At 39.0% G+C, this 25,754-nt stretch overlaps 1 protein-coding gene across 5 annotated transcripts in view; it reads left to right on the forward strand.

The window, feature by feature from the left end:
- The first annotated feature begins 4,477 nt into the window (after nucleotides 1-4,477).
- Nucleotides 4,478-25,754, forward strand: part of reln (reelin) — a 154,080-nt gene continuing 132,803 nt past the window's right edge. For 3 of the 5 annotated variants that reach the window (XM_016680552.1, XM_016680549.1, XM_016680550.1), the window contains exon 1: nucleotides 4,478-5,026. In XM_016680552.1, the coding sequence (XP_016536038.1) occupies nucleotides 4,774-5,026 (253 nt within the window). In that variant the 5' untranslated portion in view covers nucleotides 4,478-4,773. The remainder of the gene's footprint in view (nucleotides 5,027-25,754) is intronic. The other 2 variants (XM_007569804.2, XM_016680551.1) reach the window with 1 other exon arrangement.

The following is a 25,754-nucleotide window of genomic DNA, read 5'->3' on the forward strand; positions in this document are numbered from 1 at the left end:
AATTCATCAGTCAGTTGGATCTGATCCAAACAGATCAACTGAACTCTCTGAGTATTTTACCCTGTGCGGTCCGGTGTGCGCTTTTACCAGGATTTCTTTCTTTTCTTTTCTTTCTTTTTTTTGCGTGGTTTCGCTTCTCCGAAACGGACAGATGTTACGTCTGCAGCTCCTCCAGAGCGCCGCTCTCTTGGGTAACGTGAACCCAGAAGGCTCCATTTGTTAAATCCGCTGGATGAGTTTCTCCCAGTGGTTTCTAAGTCTTCGCAGCGGCGGAGCTGCGTCCGCAGTGGTTGAGCTGCGGACTGCGCACGTTACAGTCTAATTAACTTTTGCATCGTCATTTATTTCCTCCAGATAAACTGCCGGCTCCTCAAATAGATTAAAGTTGCATTCTCTTTAGTTTTCTCTGGTCTGTAATGGAGACTTGAATTTAACGCGCCATTTCAACCAAAGGTTTGTAATGCGCTTCCTAACCAGACACTCCAAACCGCCCGGTCCATAACTCTTCAACACGCTGTCAGCTCCCGGTCAGAAAGACGCATTTAGTTCAGAGACCATGAGATAAAATTCAGAAAGAATTTTTTTAATTAATTGGTTTCAGTTACCTCTGAGACTAAATCTTTGCGTAAAGTCTATAATGTCTGCCCATGTGACTTGTTTTTATTATTTGTTTGCTCACCTTTAAACACTGATTTAAATATTGCAATTTTTAAACTGAGCAGTAATTTTACATCCATGGAAACTCAAATGTAATATTTAAAACTTCAATACATAAAATCAGTTATTTAACAATATGAGGTGTTTAATTCATTTTTAACATTGTATTTTTATACATTCATGCTAGGGGGGCCCAAGTCTAGTCTTCCAGAGCTACCATCTGCAGCTTTAGATGCATTCCTTCTCTAACACACCTGGACCATTGACTCATTATAAGCCTCTACAGACCTGAATGAGGGAAGTCAACCTTTTGTCTGGGGTGTTTTAGCAGGGATGCTCTCCTGATCTGTACCGTCAATGTGGCCCGTTGAGGGGGGCCAATATGCTGAAGTGGCCCTCGGTGAAATTGAGCTCGACACCCCTGGCTTAGAGATAACAGTGGAGTTTCAGTCAAGTCCAGGTTAATGGCACTAACAAAATCCATCCAACCACTTATTCCACAATTATTTTTATATTGTTGAAGACCAAATGTGAAAGAGATAAACACCATTTTACTTAAGACTTATCGCTTGGGATAATTTCTAAGATAAAAACTTGATGTTTCCTTTTTCCCCGAATGGATTTGGGAACTGTGTGCATGTTTGGTTTTGTTATGGGACTCACCCAGGGAGCAAGTTATACAACAACTACAACTTCTATATTAGGAAAGCCTTGAGATTCCCCACAATAAGCAGGAGAGAGCCTCTAAAGAGAAGGATGTCTAGGAATCCCTCCTGACTCAACCTCAGATAAGTTCACCAAAATGAATGGTTGGAAAAACTGGAAGAAATTTTTCCTTTTACTCATATGTAAAGACTAACTGTGCAGTATGTGTCATGTCCTACAGAGCTGGACTGAAAATCCAGCAGCTGAAGTAAAATGAAAATACCTTATAAATAAAATATTACTTAAAAGAAATTGGACTTTGTAATTTATCGCCTTAAGTTTCTCTTTAAGAAACTCCTGCTCTTTCTAAGGAAGTTGTCACAATGTCGCACCTCTATTAATTCTTTGACAATGTTTATACCAGCATTGCCGTGAGAAGTAGCTGCTCTAAGGAGCTCAGTTCCACCAGGGGTTTGCTAATTACTCCTGGCTAGTCTGAAGGAGCCGAGTCAGAGGGCTGCTCTTTGAAGTGGAAGCTTGGAAACTGAAGCGCTGAGCCTTGAAGGCGGGGCTAGGTCCAGCCAGGTGTTTTGGACAGCTGAATCGTTGTCATGGAGATTAAAGGATTTCTCAAACATGCATTAAACAATCAAGGCAACACCCTACTGTTTTTGATGAGGGAATCATTATACATATACATTATAACATGATGTAAAACTAAAAAAAAGTCTTTAAAAATTATAAGAAAAACAAAATATACCATTTTGGTTGTTTAAAACTGTTTCATGCAATCATAGGCACTAACTATTGTAACACAAAAATCTAAATTGTATAATTTTTACCTCTGAATCCAACAGAAACAGCAAAAACATGAGGATAAAAACACAAGGTGCATTTGTAAATGAGCGGATTGGAGTTTGTTTGAGCAGGACTCCGGAGCATCTGGCTGCGCTCTCCGGCTGCAGGTCGTCCAGACTATTTGGACTGTGTGCAGCTTTGTTGGTTCTGGAGTGTTTATGTCTGTAACTGAACAGGCACTCAGCCACATAAACGCCTCTGACAGCTAAAGAGAAATGCCAGAGTGGATGTTTTGCAGTGTTAACAGCAAGTCCTTTAAAGGGATCCATGATTAGTTGCTCCAATAGACTTTATTTGGGCAATATTTATTTTAGATGCAAAAAACAATACAGTAATAATGCCGTAGGCTGTTTAGTTTTTGTAAATTTTTATAAAATATTGCCACACGAACGTCGCCATGTTTTTCATGCTGCAATGTATTCTGGGTAAATAACGTCTAAAGGTCCAACTGCGCTAGCACCGCCCAGCCAAAACTGTGATGAATAAAGTCTTTAAGGATTTTCAAATTGAACTGGAGCGCATTGAAATCAATCGGAACGTAGAAATCACAAGAGGTGATGAAGATGATGAAAACAGAGGAAGACGACAGAGTTGGCCGTAGGAGCTGGTGTTTGCTGCTGCTGCCTTTAGCGTTGGAAATGAATGAATGAATAACACTTACCTCTGGTCTGACTGTGGGATTCAGTAAGTACTTCTATAGCTCTGTGTCCAGTCCGATAACAGCTGCTTAGGGTCCAGTATCCCGGTCCAATGCCATCGTACTGCTGCTGCAGAGCTCCGTTAGTATTTAAAGAGCTTCCAGTGCTGTCTGTCTGATGTTTCTCCCAGCGACTTTCGCTCCATCACAGCAAGGCTTAGGCACTTTGTGGATAAAAACTGTCAGCACGGCATTTAGTTTTAGCTCGTTAAGGTAACGATCATCTGTTAGAGCCTTTGTCACTTTTGCTCATACAAGTTACTCCAAGTCTTCTGGAGAGAAATGTTGAGAGCACAAATTAGGACCTTCAGAATTGTGTTCAGATCCGGCTCTCTCCCACTGCACTCTTCTTTTTTTTTTCCTCGTGGGAAGCATCCAGATTCACCTCACTGATTTTTTTTTAATTATTTTTTTTAATTACAGCCAACAGTGACACAGTGTGGCATTATCTAAAATTGCACCAGTCAAACGCAACATGCTAAAAACAACTCAGGTAAAGTTAGCCTTCCTGTGTTTCCTCTGTAGATTAGAGAATGGACCAAAACATCATCAACCCAGCAGGTGAAAACATGGACACCTCCAGAGGTGAAAAATGTAACAAAATATATACATTTTTTAAATAATTTTGAGTTTTCATGTATCACAAACAACAATTTTTTTAATAGAAAAATTACAGCATACATAGGGCAACATGTTCGGGCAATCGTGGATCCCTTTAAGCTCCGTGTTAATTTATTTAATGTGCCGTTCTGTGTAGCTTTGTATCACTTGGAGGAATTGCATTGGAGACATTTTCTTAGCATTTGAGAATCCACAACGTCTGTGCAGAGAATATCAGTCAGAGGTGGGGTTAGGTGGAGGGAGAGTGTATCACTTACACTCAGCGCAAGAGACAGATGAGCAGAGAAAGAGAGCAGCAGATGAAAAAAGGAAGTATATGTTACTCAATTACTTATCCCCATCATTTGGTGGGCTGAGGAGAAAGCAGCTTTAAGGCTAGTGTTGCACTCAGTCGGTTTGATTAATGTAGAGCAGAGCGGTGGCACGCGCAGCTCTGAGAAAGTTGGAAAACAAGGTTCTGATGGAAAACCCAGGCAACAGAGGAGGAGAAGGAAAAACCCAAACTGAAGATTTCTGAGGAGAGAAGGAGGCGTACGGGGTTTGGGAAAGAGTGAGAGTGAAAGAAGGGAGGGGAGGCCGAGTGGAAGAGCAGCAGAAAGGAAGAGGAGGGAGGAAGGAGGTGTGATAGTGGGTGGGAGAGGAGGAGACAGTCTGGTGGATGGGCAAAAAGACAAAGGAAGAAGAGTGGAGTGACGGGGATCTGTCAGAGGGCTGCTTAGGGATGAAGAAACTAACAGATGCATGGAGATAAGACAGCCAAGCTCTCTGGAGGACAGCAGCATGGAGTAACTTAGAGTATTTCACAGAGAGGTAAAGAGAAGGGGGAGCATGAGATTAGGAGGAAAGGAAGAGTGATAGACTGGTAGACAAGAGGGAGGAGAGAAGAGCTGGATGAGAGAGAAACAGCACACGCGTGGAGCTCATGTTAGAACGAACGAGAGCCAGAGAGAGGAAGGGAGGGAGGGAGGGTGGGAGGAGAGAGGGCAACACAGGGAGGGGGTGAGGTATTTAAACGCCGGAGCAGGACAGCTCAGGCGAAGCTCCGAACTCCCTGAGAGTGGAGGCAGGACAGGGGAACAAGAAGCTTCAGAGCAGTTTCTCTGACACACCTAAATATCCCTCACTGGGAAGAAAAAACACACACACACACACACTCTCACACACCCACTTCTGGACTTCGACTCAGCTGTGGACTCCACCACCTGTCCTCTGGAGCTCAACCTGTGCCGTCCACGCTCCCAGTCATCACTCCCATCGCCTCCAGTCCCTCAGCCGCCCGCTTGGTGAGGGGGCAAATGGCCGTGGCGCGGGCCTCTCTTGGGGGCGTTTTGGGCTGTGTCTTGCTTTCCCTGGCGCTGGGGAGCAGCAATGTGGATTTCGGGGCACCTCCGGCGAGCTTCTACCCCCGTTTTAACCCGTTCTTCTTCCTGTGCACCCACCATGCGGAGATGGAGGGAGCCGGGGTGGCGGAGGGTGGCGGAGAGGTGCTGCTGACCCTCCAGATCACAGGAAATCCCAGTTCCTACTCGCCTGGACAGGAGTATCAAGGTGAGCACACCTTCTGAAGTGTCCTCCTCCTTTTTGTTGTTTATTAGATTAGGTATCATTTTGGTAAATTTCCTACATCAATATGCGTTGCTTTTGCCGTGAATTTTCTTGAACGCTTTTCCTTTTTGAAAAATAAACATAAACAGACAATCTAACACCTTCCTGCAGATGTTTTGCTTGAAGCTTCTTTTCTGTACGACTGTTTTTGCTGCTAATGGTAACCAGCTTTTATGTAACTGTAATCTGTAGTGATGCTTGTGGGACTCCATGTGTAGGTGGCTCCTCGCTGGAATAAACAACGCAAATTCACCAGCTGAATGAGAGCGTAAAAGTTGAGAGTGCAAATAGAGAAGCTGGGCGGAAAGAGTTGTGTTTTCTGGTTGCAATAAAAACGTGAAAAATGGACGGTGGAGGAGATAATGACGCATTTGCACCTGATTCTGGAGATAAAAGCTGATGTTTTCCTCCCAAACCGGTGACCTGCTGGTCGATAAAGGTCACATTCCCATGCTTCTATCCCACTTTATTGTGATGTTTAGATTTTTAAAAAGTAATTATATTTTAATTGGAATTAATTTACATATTTCATAAAGTTTCACAAAAATTAAAGGAATGAATAAAAGTCAGAAAACAGGGAGAAATGGTAAGGAGTCTGTCTTCAACTGGGGCTTATGAGGAACACGGGCGGGGAGAGATTTCAGTCAGACGCTGGCGGATGGGAGGGATAGAAAGCACGGAGAGAGGTTTAGATAATTAGCATTAGAAATGTGTTGGACTGGGAGGAGGGAGAGATTTAAACAGGGCCACGGCTGGGATCGGATGGCGTAGGGGGAGATTTAAATGACGATGAGGGGATTGAACAGATAAGATACCGACAGCGGGGCTTGAGCTGGAAAAAAATGAAACACTTGCAAGCTGCTCACTTTTTCCTCTTCCTCTTGTTTTGTCACATGATCGCAGGTCAATGTCGTTCTTGTACGTTGTTGCTGAATGGGAATGCAAGAATGCTTGATGAACCAGTGTTTTGATCAAAGGCTTCATTATCTTTTGTGAGAAATTTAAGACATATTGTCTTTTTATCCCTCACTGACTGCCTGTAAACCACATCAAACTTTAGTTTAAACTCATTATTTGTTGTGTGTCCTTCCACAAGGCTCTCACAAGCGTTTGCTTTACTTTTGACCCATTCCTCCTGACAAAACTGGAGCCTCTCTTCAGCTCTGCCTGCATATTTTCTGTGGGATTTAGATCAGGACTTTCTCCTGGCTTTGACTTTGCTGTCCTGAAGTAACTTTGTAGTAATTTGTTGGTATGCTCAGGGTCATTCGCCATTTGGAAGACCCATTTGTGTCCAAGCTTTAACTTTTTAGCTGTTCACCAGGCTCTACTATAGTTTTTCTTATTTCAATGTAACAATGGCTAAATGGTTAAGTTTTAGTTTCCTTACACCATAGAACTGGTCCCCCAAAATTAAGGCCCTTTTCCCTACGTGAATTTGAAGATTGTATTCTAGGATTTTGTTATTTTGCCATCCTTCCTGAATAAAGTTTAATAAAAACACTATTTGAGGGAGCTTTTATCAGTCTGACTGAGTCAGAATATGACCATGATGACACTTCAGCTGAAGAAAACGATAAGAACATTGATTTTGGTTCAAATCGATTTATAAATCTTTATTTGATTGATATGTTCTGCTGGTGTTACCTCAGTCAGCTACAGCAGTCATGTAGATTAAATTTTATAATAAAAGATGCTACAAAGTGCATATGTAAAAACCATAAAGAATGAAAGAGTCAGACACCTTCCTTGTTGTCAAGCGTGTATTATCATTTGAGTTAGCTTGCAAACATACACGATGACACCAAACCGTTGTTAGCATAGTAGCTAACAAGGCAGTGTGTACACATACGGAGTGTCAAAAACAAACTTTCCAACAATTAAACTATTTTACAACCGTTCATGAATATTTATATAGAACTCATACCCGAGAAAGGGGAATATTTTTAATTTAAAGCCTAAGTGTGTATTATTATCAGAGAAGAAAGTTCCGGTGCTCTTCATTGTGTGCTAGCGCTAGACTCCCCCTGCTGGTTGCTTCCAGCCACTACATCAGCCAAATCCGACCGGATGTTAACATATTTAGCCCAAACTGCTAGCAAAACATTACAAATGTTAGTAACATTAAACTCTGTAATCGACACAACATGCAGTTAAGACCAAAAACGAGTAAATGTACCTCTGAATGGCAAATAAACACGTTTGAGATAACTGATGGGTACTTCTTCCTAAATGTTGATGTGATAATAAAACACTTTTAGACCATGTTTTCTGAAAATATGTTTTCTTACTTCTTCCCACTGATTTTGTCTACAATGATGGTTAGAGAAAGGAGGTTGTAATGAAGACGAAGGCATAGTTCTGTGAACTATTTCAGCTGGAACCAGTAGCTGCGTTTCCATTGACCATGAAATTGCATGAATTGGAATTACAAAAATAAATTTGTTCATTGGAAGAATGGGAATTTTGAAAAAAAATTCTATAAAAAAATTGTGTGTTGTTTTGGCCGTAATGAAAGAATTTGTTTATTTCGCAAAACTGCAATAGAAACACTTTTTTTGCATTACGTGATCAACAACCAGATATTGCCGCTGGCGCAAACCACAAAGAAGACGACACAGGAAGTAGTTGGAGAATCATGTTTTTTAATGACTTATCATATGAACAAACTTATTTCTGTGTGATTTCAGTTGTTTCTAATTGAATAGAAACACCATGATTGCAAATTGTAGTGTGAAGTTCGACATTAGCAGAATATCAACATAGTTTTACATGTTTGTGATGGAAACGCAGCTGCTGGCGATGATTCTCAGCAGTATAGCTGGTACTTTCAAGGAAACTCTCGCTGAACTGTTTTGATGCATTTGGGTTTATATTTTTGACACATTTTTGGGGAAGCCTATGGAGTATTCTCACAAATTATGCTGCAGTTGTGGAGAATACAAATTAGTGCCACAAAAGATCAAATGTGGATACAAGCCCTGATATCAACACAGTTAATTAAACAGAGATCTTTAGCCGTAGCATTAGCAACATTTTGTTATGCAAAGTATTTGTAATGTAAATTTGATTGATTCAAAAACAAACTCTGTCCAGTAAGTTAAAAATTCATAAAGCAATAATAAATCAAATGGTTTGGTCATGTGACGGATCAGGCACAGCGTTTAGAAAATTGCTGCTTCACCTAAATGAGCTTTTGTTTGCCAACACTGCAATTTTAATCCAATATCAATCACTTTATGAGATATCTGCACCTTAGTTATGGATTACATTTGGGTCAGTGGGAGTGAGATAATCACTGAAAGAGCTGCATGTATGAAGAGGGGGATGGAAAACATCTGAGACTGTTGAAGGGCTTTAGAAAAGAGAAATAAAGCAAAACTCTGAAGACAGGAAAAGTAAAGAGACCAGTGACCTCGAAAACAAAAGGCAGGAGGTTAGCGACTCTGAGAACAGCATGCGCTGTAAAGCAAAAGGAAGATTTGGAGCGGCCGCACAGTAATTGAGTTTCTGACCCGACCTCCGTGCCTCTTGCCTCTCTGTTGCTTTTCAGTGATAAGACCGTGTGTGGGCAGCATTGCTCTGTGTGCATGCTGCAGACGTGATCACTGTGTTAAGCTATCAGGATGAAATGACCAAGAGAGCCTGTGTTACTCACAGAGAAATATTTGAGGAGGTGGGTGTATTGGCAGGGTCACGGTGGACAAAATGGAAATAGAAACACTGTGGAGAGAGGATGAACTGCTGGGAAACAGAAGCAGGAGAAATGAAAGGACATATGACGATTTTTGCGCTTGCATTCAAAGTGTAGGGCGAGACCATGTGTCAAACACATGCCCACCTCGCTTTAAGAGGCGAGGCGGGAGAAAAAAGAAGCGAATCCTGACGTCTAAATAATCAAGCGAAGCTTTTGAAGTATTTTTGCTGCGCTCAGAAAGCAGCAACCTTAGATATATTTTCCTTTAGCAGCTGACCTTTTTTTAACAAGACGGCTTCCACAAAGCGGCCGCGTGTTTATAAGAGGCGATATCAGAATACAAAACCCAGAGCCTTGTATCTAAACACAGTTAATCACAGGGAACTGGTTTTCATTTCGGTCGTCCTTTGTCGCTCTTTTCATTCTTGCTTGTTCACTTTCACAGGCAGACAATGGCGTTAAAAAGGGTCAGTGATGGGAAGAAACAGAAGGAGCCGACATTCCTCAGACTGTTTTAGTATGAGAAAACACGGCCTTTCATTTAGAGCACAACCCTTAAAAACAAGGACATCTTTCCTACGTTTAACAGCATGAAATTCTTTGGGAGGAAGCGCAATGGAAAAGACCGAAGGGAAAATGGGATGTCCTCTGAAAGAGTTGCCAAAAAGAGTTCTGCACAGAAATAAGGCTAACAAGACTAGCTCAGCTTATTTCTTATACTTCTCAACCCATTTTTATTTATGTTCACGACATCAGTACCTGTTTGCACTGAGAGCTGATTAGCTGGCTTTTATTCAAACCTGTGGTAGTTAAAAACCCTTGAGAGAGTGTGTAAGTGGTTGTTCCTGCAGCTTTTGCATTTGCATGCTGTGCAAATGCAAAAGCTGCGTGCATTTGCTTTTGAATGTAGGGTTATTGGTTAGATTGTAAAAGCAATGAATGAGTCATTCACAAAAGCCCCTGAGAGTTAATACAGGTTCAACGCACCCGTCATTATGGGAACAACATCGAGCAACATTTAGCTGTTTGTTTCACACTGAAGCAAACATTTAAGCAAAACCATGAAAATTATTGTTACTACTCTTGATAAGAATAATTATACTTTTATGCATAATTAACTGGGGGAGAGCTAAATTTGCTTTACAAGATTCTTGAGGTCAGAATTAATTAACACTTTTGGAAAAACAAATCAGATTTTCCAGCATCAACAGCTTAGCAAATATTGTTTTTCCTGAGGTTTAAATATGACAATGCACACAGGCCCAATTCTTTTAACTTCTCTTCAAAATGGGAAAGAAAAGAGAACATCTTGTTCAAGTGGACTGGAATCTTCAAATACATTTTTACACAAAAATGGCCACTTGCCTGAAATTCTTCTATCAATCAATCATGTTTATTTGTACTGGACATTTCAGCAACAAGGCGGTTCAAAATGCTTTACGTCAGAAAAACACAAAAACATGAAGTCAGTAGCAGACAGCGGTGCTTGCAGGATATTATCAGAGGGTCCGCACAAAACTATCACTGCACCTGACCCACAAGAGCACAACCACATCTCCAACACGCATCATGAGAACCAGCAGAAACCTAAGCCACAAGTATGTAATGTGAATGGCCCTAAAACTGCGGACCTATGTTTTAATTTTTATTTTATTTTTTTTTACAAATTATGCTAAAAAGCAAAGTCTACCCGTGTGATCCACAACAGGAGGATGTAGATTCCCGGGTTCAGGAGAAGGTGAAGCAACAATGTTTGTTTAATTTATGCTCTTTAGGTAAACGTTTTGACTAGATTAACTGTTTAACCTGCAGTCGTAGTGCAACGCTCAAGAAGAGCGCAGCAGATGTCACGGTCGGCCAACTGAGTGATCTGTCAGCTCTTCAGTTTGCGAAACTACAAAAAAAACTGTTAAACCAGCGACCCTGAAAAAACTGCGCACACTGTAAAAAGCTCAGGCATCATCCAAACGGCCGCTTTTAGAACTACAGGAGGATTCAAACTCCTCTCATTCATTTCCATCTCAGAGAAAAAACACAGCTGCCAAATAAACAAAAGTAAACTGACCAACAACATTTAGGCTTTGGCGTTTCCGCCCCAACAGACTCACACTGATGTGCGCTACGGACAAGATATTTTGACACAAAAGATTTTTTTTCCTCCTCTTTGTTGTTGATAATAGAGGGTTAGATAATAAAAAAATCAAAAAACTATTGTTTTCTTTTTTTACTTAAAGAAAAATCTCAGCTGTACGCACAGCGCGTACAGCTGCAGGCGCTACTGATAGCAGACAGTTAAGATAGCCAGTAAACATTACAATTTGCCATCATTACATATGAAAATGTTGGTCAGTGTTTCATTTATTTTCGTCTACAGTAAAAGAAAAAAATAATAAAAGATTTTAAATTAGAATTAAGTAGATCAATCCTCTTACGTGAGAAACAAACCAATATGTCTTGCAAAGTTGAATTATGTCAATAGGACAATAAACAAAATTTACCAGGTAAATTTATAGTTTAGGGGAAAAAGGTAAATGCAGTAAAAGACTGCATTTATTCAGACATCTGGAAACTCAGCAACCATCAACACAATGAAACCCCTGAAAGAGCATGAGTCGTCCAGGACTTCAACAGACATCTGGATGTCACTGTTTGCACTACTTGACCTCTGAAGAGGCTGTCGAGTGTGTGCTGTCTGACCTTTGTCCATTTCTTGTCAAATCTACATTGTTCAAAGTTCTGTTCCTGATAAGATTTGATTTATTCAGTTGCATTTTAGTCCAGTTTGCATCTCTTATTGTGCATTTGAATCCAAAGAAAAGTCAGTGTATCTCATATTGTGCATCAATCATTAGCTGGTGACCCATCAAAGGACTGACCTAGTTTTCATGAAGGGACCCAGAAAACATAAGAGGAACAAATTAAGGGCTAATGGTAACAGATGACCCTCTTGTGAGCAAAAGAAACACTTCTCTTTTCAAGAGCCCAAACCTGTGCATCCATTTGTTTCTGTCTCTCTGCCCCCTGCTGATTTGTCTGAATAGGTCACTTCACAGCGCATGGGGAAGTATGTCAAGCCTTGTGCTGTTTGCACTGCACTGCCAGATGTGTTTGGGTCTTTGTGGACCCAAAAACATCTATATCTGTGTTTGGTCTTTAAATGGTTTATCTTTAAGCGATAAACCATTTAAAGACCGTTTTACGCACAGAGATATGCCAGTTTCCTTTCTATCAGAGGAGCAGATGGGCGAGAAATGAGAATGGATATTCAGTCGGCATCATTCCTTTGTCACACATGCCTGCCTGGTCATATGCACAGCGCTCGGCGTTTAGTGGGTGATCCATCATGACATGGAGACAGGTCAGATGTTCCACCGGCTAAACACGGGCATCTCGATCAGCAGGCTGCTGCAATTATCAGTGTAACGACAGGATATGATATGATAACGTGAGGAGATGTCAGGATCTCCGGTTCTTTGAGTTTGTTTTTGGTTTTGTTATTATTGGTGTTCCATAGTTCTGCCTTGTTTCTATTTTTCTAGTTATGTTTGTTTTGTATATCTAGTCCTTTTCTTAGTTGCTTTAGTTTTTATTTTGTTTCTTATTTTGTTAGATTCATTTCCTCTCCCTCGCCCCTTGTGCCACTGCCTCGTTTTCTCTCTCTCCACACCTGCAACCCATTAGCTCAGTCCGTCTCAAACTGTGGTGTCCGCTGGTGCCCCCTAGTGGGGTGAGAGGTACTGCATGTAAATGACTGTTTATTTGGTGTGCAATACAGGAAGTTAGTTTACCAACGGATTGAAGTTAAAAATATTAATGGTTTCTCGGTTTCCTCCTCTGTTCCCTGCTGTTTTTTCATTGGTAGTGATGAGTTAATGAGGCATCATGAATTGTTCGATATATTGCCAAACTGGATTGATACTGGGCCACTGAATCCTGACACCTGCTGGACCTTAAAAATCCCTACAGGCAACCTAATTGGTTCTGTCAACTGACACTGATTTGATGACCTGGTTAAACAGTAATATAATTTAAGTCATTGTTTTTAATATTTTTATTGTTTCATATCATCATTTAAATGTAAAATAGCTTTGATACTTTTAGATACAGTCAATAAATAATGTGAACATGAATCTTAACGTGAAAATCTAAGTGAAGGTGTTGTGAATGAGGATGCATGCGGACTGGGATTTTATTTATTTATTTATTTTTTTACAAATTTTTATTTGAGATAATATGTTTTCCTTTTTTGTAATTGAGTCTGTTACATTTTTGGATACAACTTCTCCAGCTGTAGAAAACAAAACGCTCACATGGCTGGTGGGACGAGGCTGGAGGGCAAGGAAATTGTAAGGAAAGGCGGAAAGCGTTTGGATAGATCGTCTTTTGGTTGACCCAGTATCTCACAGGATCCATCCATTTGGAACAGCAGATGATCAGAGATTCTCTTGGCAGATGCATCCTGTGGACAGATACGACACAGTTTGGCCCGTCAGGTCGAAACTGTTTTTGTATCGGTCATGTGGCTTTGTTATATCGAAACGTGCACCAACACAGGGTTTCGCTCTGAGCTTGATGCATCACTATTCATTGGATTTATGGTTTTTGTTCTGCTCTGGCTCCCTGTGATTTCTGTAGGTTTGTCCATCATTGTTTTTTTATTTTCTCTGCATTGGATACACTGTCAAAACACACATCATGACAGAAGGTTTGCACTTTCCCTTTTTCAGGCGCCAATTGCTTGTCTCAAGACATTTTTGCTTTAATACTCGTGGTTGATGTGTTTCTCTCAGTCGCTTTGGTGCATTTCACTGAACAGAAAAGGCCGAGTTTCCGTTCGTCCAAAATCACCAAGCAATGGTTTGTGACCCTCGACAGGATGGAGTTCCTCTCATCCTACTTTTCATTCCTGAACCCCATTGAGGGATTTTTCTCAGCAGGAAGATGGAAATTATAATGTAATGTCATTCCTGCAGCACTACATGTACAATTTTCCTTAAAAAGATTGTCTTATGTTTCCATTTCTATTTGTTTACTGCATTTCTGTCTTTTCCATTTTGAATCTGTCAACAAATTACAGTAAAAACGTAAATGTAAATTTTGTCTAGTCTCTTGCCATTGGTCTCCCACATTTACATCAAAACTTTAGCCATAATTTACAACAGAATACTGTTACATTGACAGCATGACTAAGAAATTATCCATACACAATGTCTTTCTAAGGCACTGAAAGGTCCACTGACACAGATATTTAATTCTGAGAGCTGAACTATGGATTTTGAGAAAGACTTTTGCAGGTAATCAATTGCTTTTCTGAAAAATGCACTTACTGTTTAAAATGTCAAATGATTCGAAAAATGCACCAAATTCAACTGAGAAACACTTTAAATGCCAACTACATTTTTTATTCCCGGAAAACAGATTCGCTCCATCAGAGCATGCAGAATGTTATTTACTTAGTCATTAAACTGTTGGCTGAAATGAAGCCAGCAGAAAGCCAGGTGGGGCAAGAAGAACTACAAAAACAAAGACAGTGAGTGGACGGCTGCCAGGCAGAGGTGCGCGCCGCTGCCAGTCTTATCTGGGTGAGCAGCAATACGCTGCTGCTGCTGCTGCTACATTTTTTATTTTCAGTTTCCTCAGTAGAGTCGTCTCCCAGCCAAAACAGGAAAGCTCTTAACAAGCAAATGTGAGTTGTGATTTCATTTAGTTTTATGAGTGGGCAGATGAGTGGCTGTAAGTACATTCAGGATGTTGGAGTGCGCGCTCGTCTGTTGGGGGTTTGCCTGATCTGGAGTGCCTCTTCGCTGATAATACAAGCTGCATCAGAGCTCACACTGCCCTCATGGACAGCTCACCAGGCCTTCTCCATTCATCTGCAAACATGGTATACACACTGTTCACTTCATTTTAGGAGATTTTTCCAAATTTGCATCAGAAAGTAAGGCTGTGTTGTTAAGACCCTCCATTGCCAAGGGTAAAAGAAATGATTGTATAAATGTCAATGCAGTGCAGCATGAGAAAAATACATGCAGCTCTGGAAAAAACTAAGAGCCCACTGCACTGAACCCCATTAAAAACCTCCTGGTTGGTCCACCAAATCCTGAACTCTTCCAGAGTTAAAACATCAGTATTATTGTTTCTAAATGAACATCAGCTTGTTTTCTTTGCATTATTTGAGGTCCGAAAGCTCTGCATCGTTTTGGTTATTTTGACCATTCCTCATTTTCGCAAATAAATACTAAAGTTTTTTGTTTGGAATTGCAGAGACATGTTGTCAGTAGTTCACATAGAATAAAAGAACAATGTTCATTTTACTCAAACATTTACCTGTAAACAGTAGAATCAGAAAAACGGATCATTTTAGGTGGGCTATTAACTTTTTTTCACAGCTACAGATACACAAACTATTGGACCCAAGATGCTTATATTATAGAATTGCTCACATTTATCTCCAGAAATGGTCTTTGCTATTTCTTGATTCCTTTGTCTGATTCTGGGTAAAAGAATGAAATATACCTCCAAAATTTTCAAAACTATCTTGGCCATTTGACTGCAGACATTGTCAGTGATGAAAACCAGACCTGCATTTCCCTTGGTTACGTGAAATGATCCAAAACAGAGTTTGTAGAAAGGTCTTTATTCTAGGATTTGTAGTTATAATTTAATAGACAAGCAAACACATGAAACCCTTCTGCTCATTTTGGACACATCGTTTGAAGGCTCTCGCTTCTTACCTCCAAAACTGAAATCCTTTAGGATCCATCAGCTCAGTAAATTGAATAAATTTCAAAAATGAACTTATTTTCATCTGTGAAATATTCTAAATATTAAGTAAAAGTGTGTCCCAATGCTACTTCCAACCTTTTTGTCCATCAGTTCACCATGGGGACATTAACATTGTCTCCTCCCTCGTTTGTAAGAACGGAACCTGCAGTCATCCGTTTTTCTTTTTTAAATAAGTGTAACTTTAACTTTCACTGTACAGACGCAAAGGTTGCTATATATAGAGGGACCTTGATCTGACTCTCTGAATATCGACCCCTTCATTGTAAAGAGAGATGTTACTGGTTCTGGATATACATAGTATGGCACATAAGAATATGTAGAGTGAGTGAACATGTCATACAAAATTTATGAACGTCCCAGAATGTCTGACCAGCTTTCAAGTTAGCCCCGCTGCCATGTTCTGGTAAACAGCATGCTCTGAATGCAGGGGTTGCTTTGGAAAACAAGAATCAGATATTATCTGAAAAACAGAAACTGAGACATTTCAGTCCGAGCGCCACCAGCATTGTTGTGGTTATAGACAGTTTATTTGGAGAAAGCCAAACCCTCTGGTGCAAACAGGGCGAAGCAGGGAGGGCGTGTCAAAGTCTGGGGTGAATCCATGAATGTCAACAAAGACGAGGAATGCAAAATTTAGAAAAGACAAGCCAGAAGAAGGTCAACATGCCAAGAGCTAAAGAGCAAGATTAGCAGTAGAGTAATTTAAAACGCGCCAAAGTGAAGAAGATAAAACTCTTCTTTACAATATGGCTCCTATCTGATCCTATTCAAAAAATGTTGATGCAAGTTTTCAGTGATGCTCATTTTTAATAACTGATTCTACAACTTTTGCTTCATTTTTGTCAACCTCCTTTGTACGGAGGACAATTAGGGCCATACTATGAAAATAAAAGTAGTAAAGAATAAAGTCCTATTTTAAAAATCATATTATGAAAATAATGTCTTACAAAATCTTACAAAAATAGTTTAAGTTTAAATACAAGAATAAAGTCCTAATGTTACGAGAATAAATTTGAAGTAGTACAAGAATTAAGTCAAAATTATTTAAATTTATGACCACATTCTTGTAATTGTTTTTTAAAATTATTTTCCTATCTTGTCTGTCAAATCTTCCGTCGTACTTTTGATCCACTAGCAGTACCGCCTCATGAACAGTTATGTATCTTTTGTGCTGCCAATTAAAACCAAATAATTAAACTCTACTTTAAAATCAGAGTGGGGTAAAGTAACCAAAAATTGTACTCGAGTAAGAGTAACACTACTTCATATCTTTGCTCAAGTAAAAGTAAATAGTAGCTGTCCAAGAAATTACTTGAGTAAAAAAGTATTTTGGAAAAAAGTTAGTTAGTTATATTAAATAACTGTTATGTAATATAAATAACGTAATTACAAAATCAGGATAAATTAATTTTTTTCCAAATCATTTTCTTTATATATGAAATGATTTTTTGGTTATAGTAGTTGGAGAATCCATACATTTTACTCAAGTAAGAGTATAAATACAAAAAGCATAAAGTGGATAAAGTACAGCTAACCTAAACCTTCTAGTTTATTCAACTCTTGGAGGATTGACTAAATTAATAAAAAGTTAACACAACTTAGCTATAAGTTTAACTTTCACAAACTCAGACATTCAGGTTCAAAATCTAAAACTGGCTACATCTGTTTGACTTAAAGCGCAGAAGACAGTAGACACAACTAAATGTGACTCAGATGTTTTACAGTGCACATATTGACAGTGATGTTTACTTTTTGTACATGCGGGTCACTTCAGTTTGGCATGTCACTCCTCTTCTGCAGCTCCTGCTGGAGGAAAGTGCGCCTCCTCCTCTTTCTGTTTTCTGCTCCTCCTGGCAGCTCCATTGAAAGAAACGTAATCCCTGCTTGGGGGGGCCGTGTGTCGTCTGTGCTGATAGCATTCAGAGGGACTTGTAGTGCCCCAGTGGACCCACTACAGAGGAGGCGGCATGGTGACACTGGATGGGTGCTGGGCCCTCATCCCTTGGCACAGACGGATTAAGTCGAGCCCCGCCCCGCCCCCATTCAGCACCACCTTCCTCCAGCAGCCAGGCTGGCAGAGGCTGATTATTCATACATCTACACTCACATGTATTAGTTCTCCTGAAATTCTTAATTATTCTGTGACATTACCAAATTTTTAACCTGAGACCTCACAATGTTTATGTGTCAAATTTGAAGTTAGTTCGGACTCAATTTAAAGACAACGATGAATTTTAAGCCTCTCCTTTTTACCACAAGGTTTATGAAATGTAATGTTCTCTAGATGTTAGGACCACAGTATGTAACCTTTATTAATATATATATATATATATATATATATATATATATATATATATATATGTGTGTGTGTGTGTGTGTGTGTGTGTTTTTATGTTTTTACATATTTTTTAAAAACTGTCACTTTTAGCATAGCCACGACGTTGGCAGACAAGTTTTTCTGTAACGTTGTTTCTCCGCCATTAGCATATTTAGCATCGCTTACACAAGCATGACGCAAGAACTGACCAGTACAGTGTTGCGAGGGAACGCAAAAGTTTTGCTTGGGAACAGAAAAGGCGAAAAAAGTCCTCCATGTCCAGCAGGGAGGTTCCGTAAATTAGAAGGCTCCACATTGGGGACCGTCTGTGTTTACTGCTACATGTTTAGCAATGAGATGCTATTTTAGGCCTCAATAGCTTCGGCGATATTTCAACTTCTATTAGCACAACTTAAACACAACAAAAGTCTCTTTTATAGTTACATCACATCGTTTTTTGAAGTAAAAATTAACTCCCAGTGCAAAAACAGAAGCAGTTTTTTTGTTGTTGTTGTGTGTGGATGCCACTTGTGCACCGGATTTATGGGTGTACCGGGAACACAATACAAAGGTTCCGGGTTGGGACTTCTGCTTAGGAAAAAAAGAAAATCTGATTGCGTAAAAATAGTGTTAAAATCAATCGAAATTAAAACGTTCAAAAAAACTTATTTAAAAAAGCATCAAACTTTAAAAAGAAATTCTTACATTCAATTATCTTATTGTTCTTAAACTAATAAACAACCCTGATAGAGTGAAGTGTTTTATAGTTTTAACCCTTTTCTAGCTACATTTTCCTTTTTGTGGCTGACATTCTTAATGGCACTACCATAGTAGATTCTTTTAAAACATGGTTGATTTAGAATAAAAAGTGAGACTTCATGTTTTATTTCTGACTGTGGAATGAGTGTTTGGATGTCTGCGTTCCTTGAATGCTAAAGACATCTTTTGCCTGCATGTGTGAATGCTCTCAGCTATAGTAATGTCTGCTAACAGGCAGAACAGCTGTCTGGCTTTGCCAAGGAAAACAGACAGATGTTTCATAGCAGTAGATATAGGTTAGTGTACAGACACAGATGGACTCAGTGGGACTAATTCTCTGTTTCAGATATAAAAAGATAAAGAAAATAGTTTGTTTTCTCAGTTGACCAGCTGTAACAAAAAATAACGTCATGTTCTTGTTAACGAGAAATTTAAAAATAAAAATGTCTAAATTAATTTTTTTAAAAAGTGTAGTTTTAATTAAAGCAATGTTAGCCCACCTGCTTCTTCTCTCTTATCTCAAGAGACTTGGTAAGTTTAGACTGTGATATTGGAAATGTGTGAATTGTAATTCAGTCCAATGCAAACACAGCAAGATGTTTTTTCACAATATATTAACTTTGTATAAAATATGAAAAAAAAGAAAAAACTTTTCATGCTATTTCCTCTCAGCTGGAAATAATTCAGTAGAAGCAGTGTGTGTTATTTTAATAAAACATGACTGAGTGGCCCCGAGACACTGACATTTATTAAGTTTGGTCCATTTCTCTCCTTGAAAGTGGGGTAAGGTCTGTGATGTTTCATGAACACACCCATTTCCCAGCTAAAACAGTGATGGACTACAAACTTCACCACATTTAATGAGATTTTAAGCGATAATAATCTGAAATGTACTTGTATTTAGCCCCCCTGAGTTGATTCTTTGAAGAACTGCCTTTCTTACAGGTGAAAGTCTCCCACTGTTGCACATCTAGAGATTAAAGCTTTTAGCTCAAGCCCAGTCAAATTGGAAGTTTTCAAGTCTTATGAGAAATTCTGAAAGGACTTTTGGTCTGAACTTTGACTAGGCCATTCAGGTGAATATGCTTAGATCTAAACTATTGACGCTCTGGATGTTTGATCGCTGTTAAAACCTCTGTCTCTTTCAAAAGTGCAGATATTAGCACTTGCTTTTAACAAAACTATTTTGAGAATTGTGTTGTGGCAGCAAATATATTACAACACAAAGTCCTCCTAAAATGTGTGGGGATGTGTTTCCTCGATGTTAACAGCAGTTATAAACGAGATATAATTTCAAGACCCAGAGCAGACGACCATTTTTATCACTAGTGACTAAAAACCTTACTACTACATAATCCTTTTTTTCATGGTTCAGTTTTGACAATGAAACATTTTCACTAACATTAGAAATTAGTCAAGAATAATCAAATTACTGTTATGTTGAGAGCATCAAACTGGATTGCATCATGGCCTGTAACAGCTACACTTGTCATTAAGTCTTTCTTTGATTTGAGCGACTCTTACGCTCAAACATGATCACTGTTTGTGTGATTTCTTTCTGTTGCACTGAAATATGCCACTTTGACTCTTCCAGCACATAGAGTGTATTATTATTCCTTGAATGAAAAATGAAAGGCTTCCACTATTTAGTGTGCTTGCAGAGATTAAATATGTCTCTCATTAGCTTTTGGATTTGAATATGTGCATCTTTCCTGTTCTCTCTTTGCACATGTTGTTGACATCCTTTCCCTGAGGGGTTGTATATTTCTTTTAATTCCAATGTAAGTCTTTTGGCATGAAAAATGAAAAGAGAAGATATTACATTATGTGAAGAGCAATATGATTTCAAATTACTTGCAGATGGAGATTGTGTTCCTCCCTTGAAAGCCAATTATAAAAGAGCAAAAGGAGTCCTTGGAGCATAGAAACATAAATCTTGATTTTGGAATATTAAGGGAACTTGCACAAAGGATCTGCTCTGTGGCAGATAATTTGGACACCTGCACTTGCTCATGTTTAGGCATCAAGTACGCTTTGCATCATGTGAGATCAGCACAACGAAGTGTGATTTTGAGGTAGATTATGTGTGAGGAACAGGATGTTTGTGTCACGATTCTGGGCTGTTTTGCTTTTCATCAGTGTTTGTATTTTGTTTTACTGTTTATTTCTGTTCAAGCTCGGTCAGTTCATTCATTTGTATTCAGTTCTCTGTTTATTCTTGCATCTTATTTAGACATTTCCTTATCATTCTATCCTCTTCCATTTTGTCTACCTCCCCCTCATCGCCTCTCTTGCTCATTAGCATACCTGTTTAGCCTCCGTGCACAACTGCAGCCTATTTCCAATTATCCACCTGTCCTTTGTCAACTAATCAAGCTCCTCAGTATCTTCATACAGCAGGTGTGGTGCTCAATTCAGATTTTTTGCTGTAATCAGATTATTATTTTTATTTATTTATTTATTTATTTATTTATTTATTTATTTATTAATTAATTAATTATCCTACTAACTAAATCCGACTGCAACGACACTTCTGTGTGAACTGTTGACGTCCGAAAGGGACCCGCATGCGCAGAAGAACGTAGACGTCACATAGCAACACATTGTTTACGGAAGTAATACTGGATGGAGCAGTTTATGGATCGATTTTCACATTTATTTAGCAATGAGAGCCAACAGTATCGTTAAAAGATCACAACAAGAAGGAATCTAATAAAAAAGAAAGCACTTATATTAGCATTTATCTTTAGTGAAGAATTGTTTGCAACTTCTGTGCGGTCGGACCAGGACTTCCTTCATAAGTTCGTAATTAGAATTTTCAGCCATTGTTTATTTCTGGATTTATCGCATCTGACGTTTTTGGTGCAGAATTATGACACACACCTCATATGAATGGCATAAAAATAAAATGCGACACGACGTTCACGATGTTCAGACTGCAGACACTTTAACAATTGGATCTCGGATTTGTCTTATATGGCGTAGATCAGTTTTTTTTTTTCTTTGCGCGCTTAAGACTGCCAGTTCCCGTGTCTTTGGATTCACTCATCCCATTCCACCAGGGGGCTCTACAGTTTATTTCACACCAGATTGAAGGGACTTAATGGCGAACCGGAAGTTGTCGTTATTTTTGCCATCTGCTTACGTAAGCGAGATAATCGTAAAACCACTTCTTACTTGGATTTTTGAGCATTTCCCAACATGGTGAGTTGATGTTGAATGTTGTAAGCTATTGAGAGATGTGTGGTTTGTTCTACATGTCGGTTTTGGCAAACTGGGTTAAAGCTAATGAAAATGCTAGTGGTTTCATGGCAGTGAGTCAACTGTATCAATAAAATATCTTAACAAGAAGGAATCTAATAAAATGAAAGCACAACTATTAGCAATTATCTTTACTGAAGATAATTGCTAAAGATTATCTTAGCACAAGAACCAGAACAATGCTGACTCTTGTTTATTGTTTATTGGGGTTTATATAGAGTTCAAGGACTAACTATGTGCTTTATAATTTGTTGGTTAAATCAAGAATAATTGGTGATGATATGCTCACATAGTTGAGGTTTAAATCTGTGATTTTAAGTTTGTGTTGGTTTGAATTATACAATGCTAAGTATTGCCATTTTTGCTTTGACTTTGTTCACAGTTTTCCCTATCAATACAAGAAAGTCTCTTCACCGAATTGTCTTGTAGCGGTTGTTTTTCTACGTAGCTGTTGCAAGTACGAAGCCAAACCAACCTCCATTAAAAAACAAAAAAACATGGGCAAAGTCTCAACAGTGCAAACATGACTCAGAAAAGCCAGTGCCCATGTAAATACTGGTAAAGCACACCTAATTTGAACAATTGCTTTGATTCCAAAAAAAAAAAAAATCAAGCTGCAGTTTAGCAGACCTGTGGAAGCTCGGTACCTCATAGGTCATCTGTGATAGAGTTTCACAGCAGCAGATGGCAGTGCCAGCAGGCCAGGATGGTGCCAGTAGGTTACGCAATGGAATGATTCTTGTAAGACCTGACTGGAACACCACATGACACATGCATGTGCAGAAACACACTTCCCACACGTTCTTCTGTTTAAAAGTGAACCAGTGCATCGATAGTCAGTAATTCTGACGATCTGGAAAATGCTCCGACTTGCCATTTTGACTATTCAGTCCTCCTTGTCTTATCCCAGTAAATTGTATACTTTGAAGCATTATGGTCAAGTGACTGATAGTCTGAACCATTTCAGGAAGCTCAGGGTGAAGTGACACCCCAAGGCTGGCATGGCGATGGGAGCAGATGGATATATAGGTTCCCTATGGTCTGGCCTCTATTTCCTGGTCATCTCTGGGGCACGTGCGTCTGCCAGTAGGATGTGGGTCAGATTGGCAGTTATCTTTATCAAGATTATTGCCAGGAAAACCTGCCAACTTTATAAAACCAAACGGCAATCATTTGATTTATGAGAAAAGAAAACACCTTGGTTTTAACACACTGTAAATACTAAATATTACCAAATATTTGTCTAGTTTTGAGTGCAAATATCTCAGTTCACTTGAAATAAGACAAACTTAACAGAAAAGTAACTTTTGGGTGAGATATACAAGCTTCTTTTAAGTCAATAATTCCTTCAGATCGATTAAAAACTACAATTCAAATGGCTTTTTTTTTCTCTCTTGGAAAAATCTGCCAGTGGAACTTGTGCTTTTTTAAAATCAATATTAAGGAAATATTGACCTGAACGAAGTAGGTCAATTTTAATTTAAGTTGTATTTTTTCAGTATTTGTTCTTTAATTTGATTTTTTTTTTTTATTGTGCAGCCACACTGTAAATCAGCTTTTTGTTCAGTAAATATCACTCTAACAGCCTGACATAGTGTTTAGTGCTCAAAATCTTTGGCAAAACACACAGTAGCTGAATAATATTTTCTTCCTCTAACTGCTGAAATGTTCCCATTCTGAGCTGCAGACAGTTAATGCTGTTGCTTGTAGGAAAGTCATTTCTGGCTGTTTTTAATTGATGTAATCATCTAATTTTCTTGAATGACCATTTGAATGTAATTCAATGTAATTGCAATGGACACTTCAGGAGAGAGGAGAGTACAAACATGCAACTTTTGTTTAAAACTAAGAAAACATTAATAAAATGTTGTGCATAATCTAGATTAGTAATCTAGATGGACCAAAAATAGACAATAGAAATGAAGTTACTTATTTTGGTGAACTTTTCCATTGTAAATCAACCAGTGGCAGTTTGCAACCTGGAGGTGGAGGTTCTGGTTTCAGCCGCAGGGGACAGCTTTGAGATGGGAGAGGGGTCCATGTCAGCACCCGCTGCTCGTTAGTGCATGAGTAACATGGCTGTCCAAAAAGTCTTCAGTAACAACAGGAAAAGTTGTTGCTTGTCACCATATAGTGACAAAGTTGCTAAGTTAGCTACAGTGGGCTGTCGCTTTACAGTAGTCTGTGAAATTTAAGCAGTTAAAGTTGCAGTATGTAACTTTTATAAAAAATATATTACTTGTGTCGTGACAGAATGGCATGAGACAAATAATCGGTGAAAAAAATCGAGCTCCTCAGCCTTCTGCCAGTTCTCCCAGTGCCAACAAGAAGCAACCAATTAGAGCCAGGAGGCGGGACTTAGCGCTTTCAATCACTAACTGTGGTATGCTACAGCTTCTTCCTGCTAGCAGAGCCTGTCATGAATGCTCAGGCCAGTTATCACAGCCACTGATGACGGCAGATAAACAGTTCTCCTGTGATTGTAAGTTGTTTCTCCACCATCATTGAACAGTGAGTACACGGGATTGATTGACAGCGCTAAGACCCTCCTCCTGCCTCTGATTGGTTGTCTTTGGTCAGGAGCGGTGCATTTCTGCAGATGGTTCAGGGAAAATGTGGAGGATATTGATCTTTTCACAGATTATCTGTCTACACTGTCACCAAATGATGAGAGTTTTCACAAATATGTATAAAACATTATTTTTAATAAAAGTTGCACGCTGCAGCATTAAGTTGAGTTTTCCAAACTATTAGTGGGATGAAGCTGATCTCAATATTCAGCCATACTTGATGTGTCCAAGTTTGATACGGTGAGTAACAAAATTTCTTGCAAATATCCCTAAATTAGCAAAAACAAAACATCACAAAACAATTATAAAGTCTGATGAATGTGAAAAGATGTTCAATATTTAATTTTAAGAAGTACTTATGAAATGCAGAGGTAGGTATTTATTAATATTTAACAGTTTAATTGATTTTATCAATGCATTCCAGCACAACCAGCCCTTTGTGGATATTCATGATCTTAATATTTCCCAAAATAAATTTGACACGCTGGATCTAAAACATGCTGTCTAGCTCTTTTCCTGACTTTAGTTATATTGTTACTTAGAAAAATGAGCTCATGGTTCCAGGACAGGTTGTGCTTTGCCATTTATTTCAGTAATTAAATGGCAATTAGGATTAGTTTCATCACTTATTTTGTCAAAGCATTTGTTGTTTTAAAAATAAAAAGTACAAATAAGTTGTCTTATGAAGGCTTATTCACTTTGCAAGGCTCAGTTCACTGGGACCTGTGTGAAGCAACTCTGTGGTACCTTATCAAATTTTCAGTGGATATTCACCGTCTTCCTCTTGTACCTTGTTTCTCTGATGTTGACGATGCTTTTACAAAAGGCAGGAGAAGTTAATGCAGTCTTGTTGTTCTTGATTACCAGGTGATTTCAGCAACGCCGGCGAGAATCATGCCTGAAATATTCATCAAACAAATTCAGAACCGTAACCGGTGGGATTATATAAAAAAAACTGTTTTACATGCCAGTAAGCTGAAAGCTTTTCTTTTATTTTATTATGCTCATTTTGCAGAAGATCCCTGCTGCGTTTGTAGTACCTGCCTCTTTTAAGCTCAGAGACGCCGTGCTGGTGAATGTGTGTTTTGTTTTGTTGGTGCGCTGGTACACTGTAAAACATTAGAGCCACATTTAGTTGTGTCTACTACCTTCTGGTGTTCAAGTCAAATAAATGTATCCAGTTATAGGTTTTGAACCTAAATGTGAGTTTGTGAAAGATAAACTTACAGCAGTAAGTTGTGTTAACTTCTTATTAATTTAGTCAAACCTCCAAGAGTTGAA

This window comes from Poecilia formosa, unplaced genomic scaffold (genome assembly GCF_000485575.1).
Source record: "Poecilia formosa unplaced genomic scaffold, Poecilia_formosa-5.1.2 Scaffold246, whole genome shotgun sequence".
Taxonomy (NCBI): Eukaryota; Metazoa; Chordata; class Actinopteri; order Cyprinodontiformes; family Poeciliidae; genus Poecilia; species Poecilia formosa.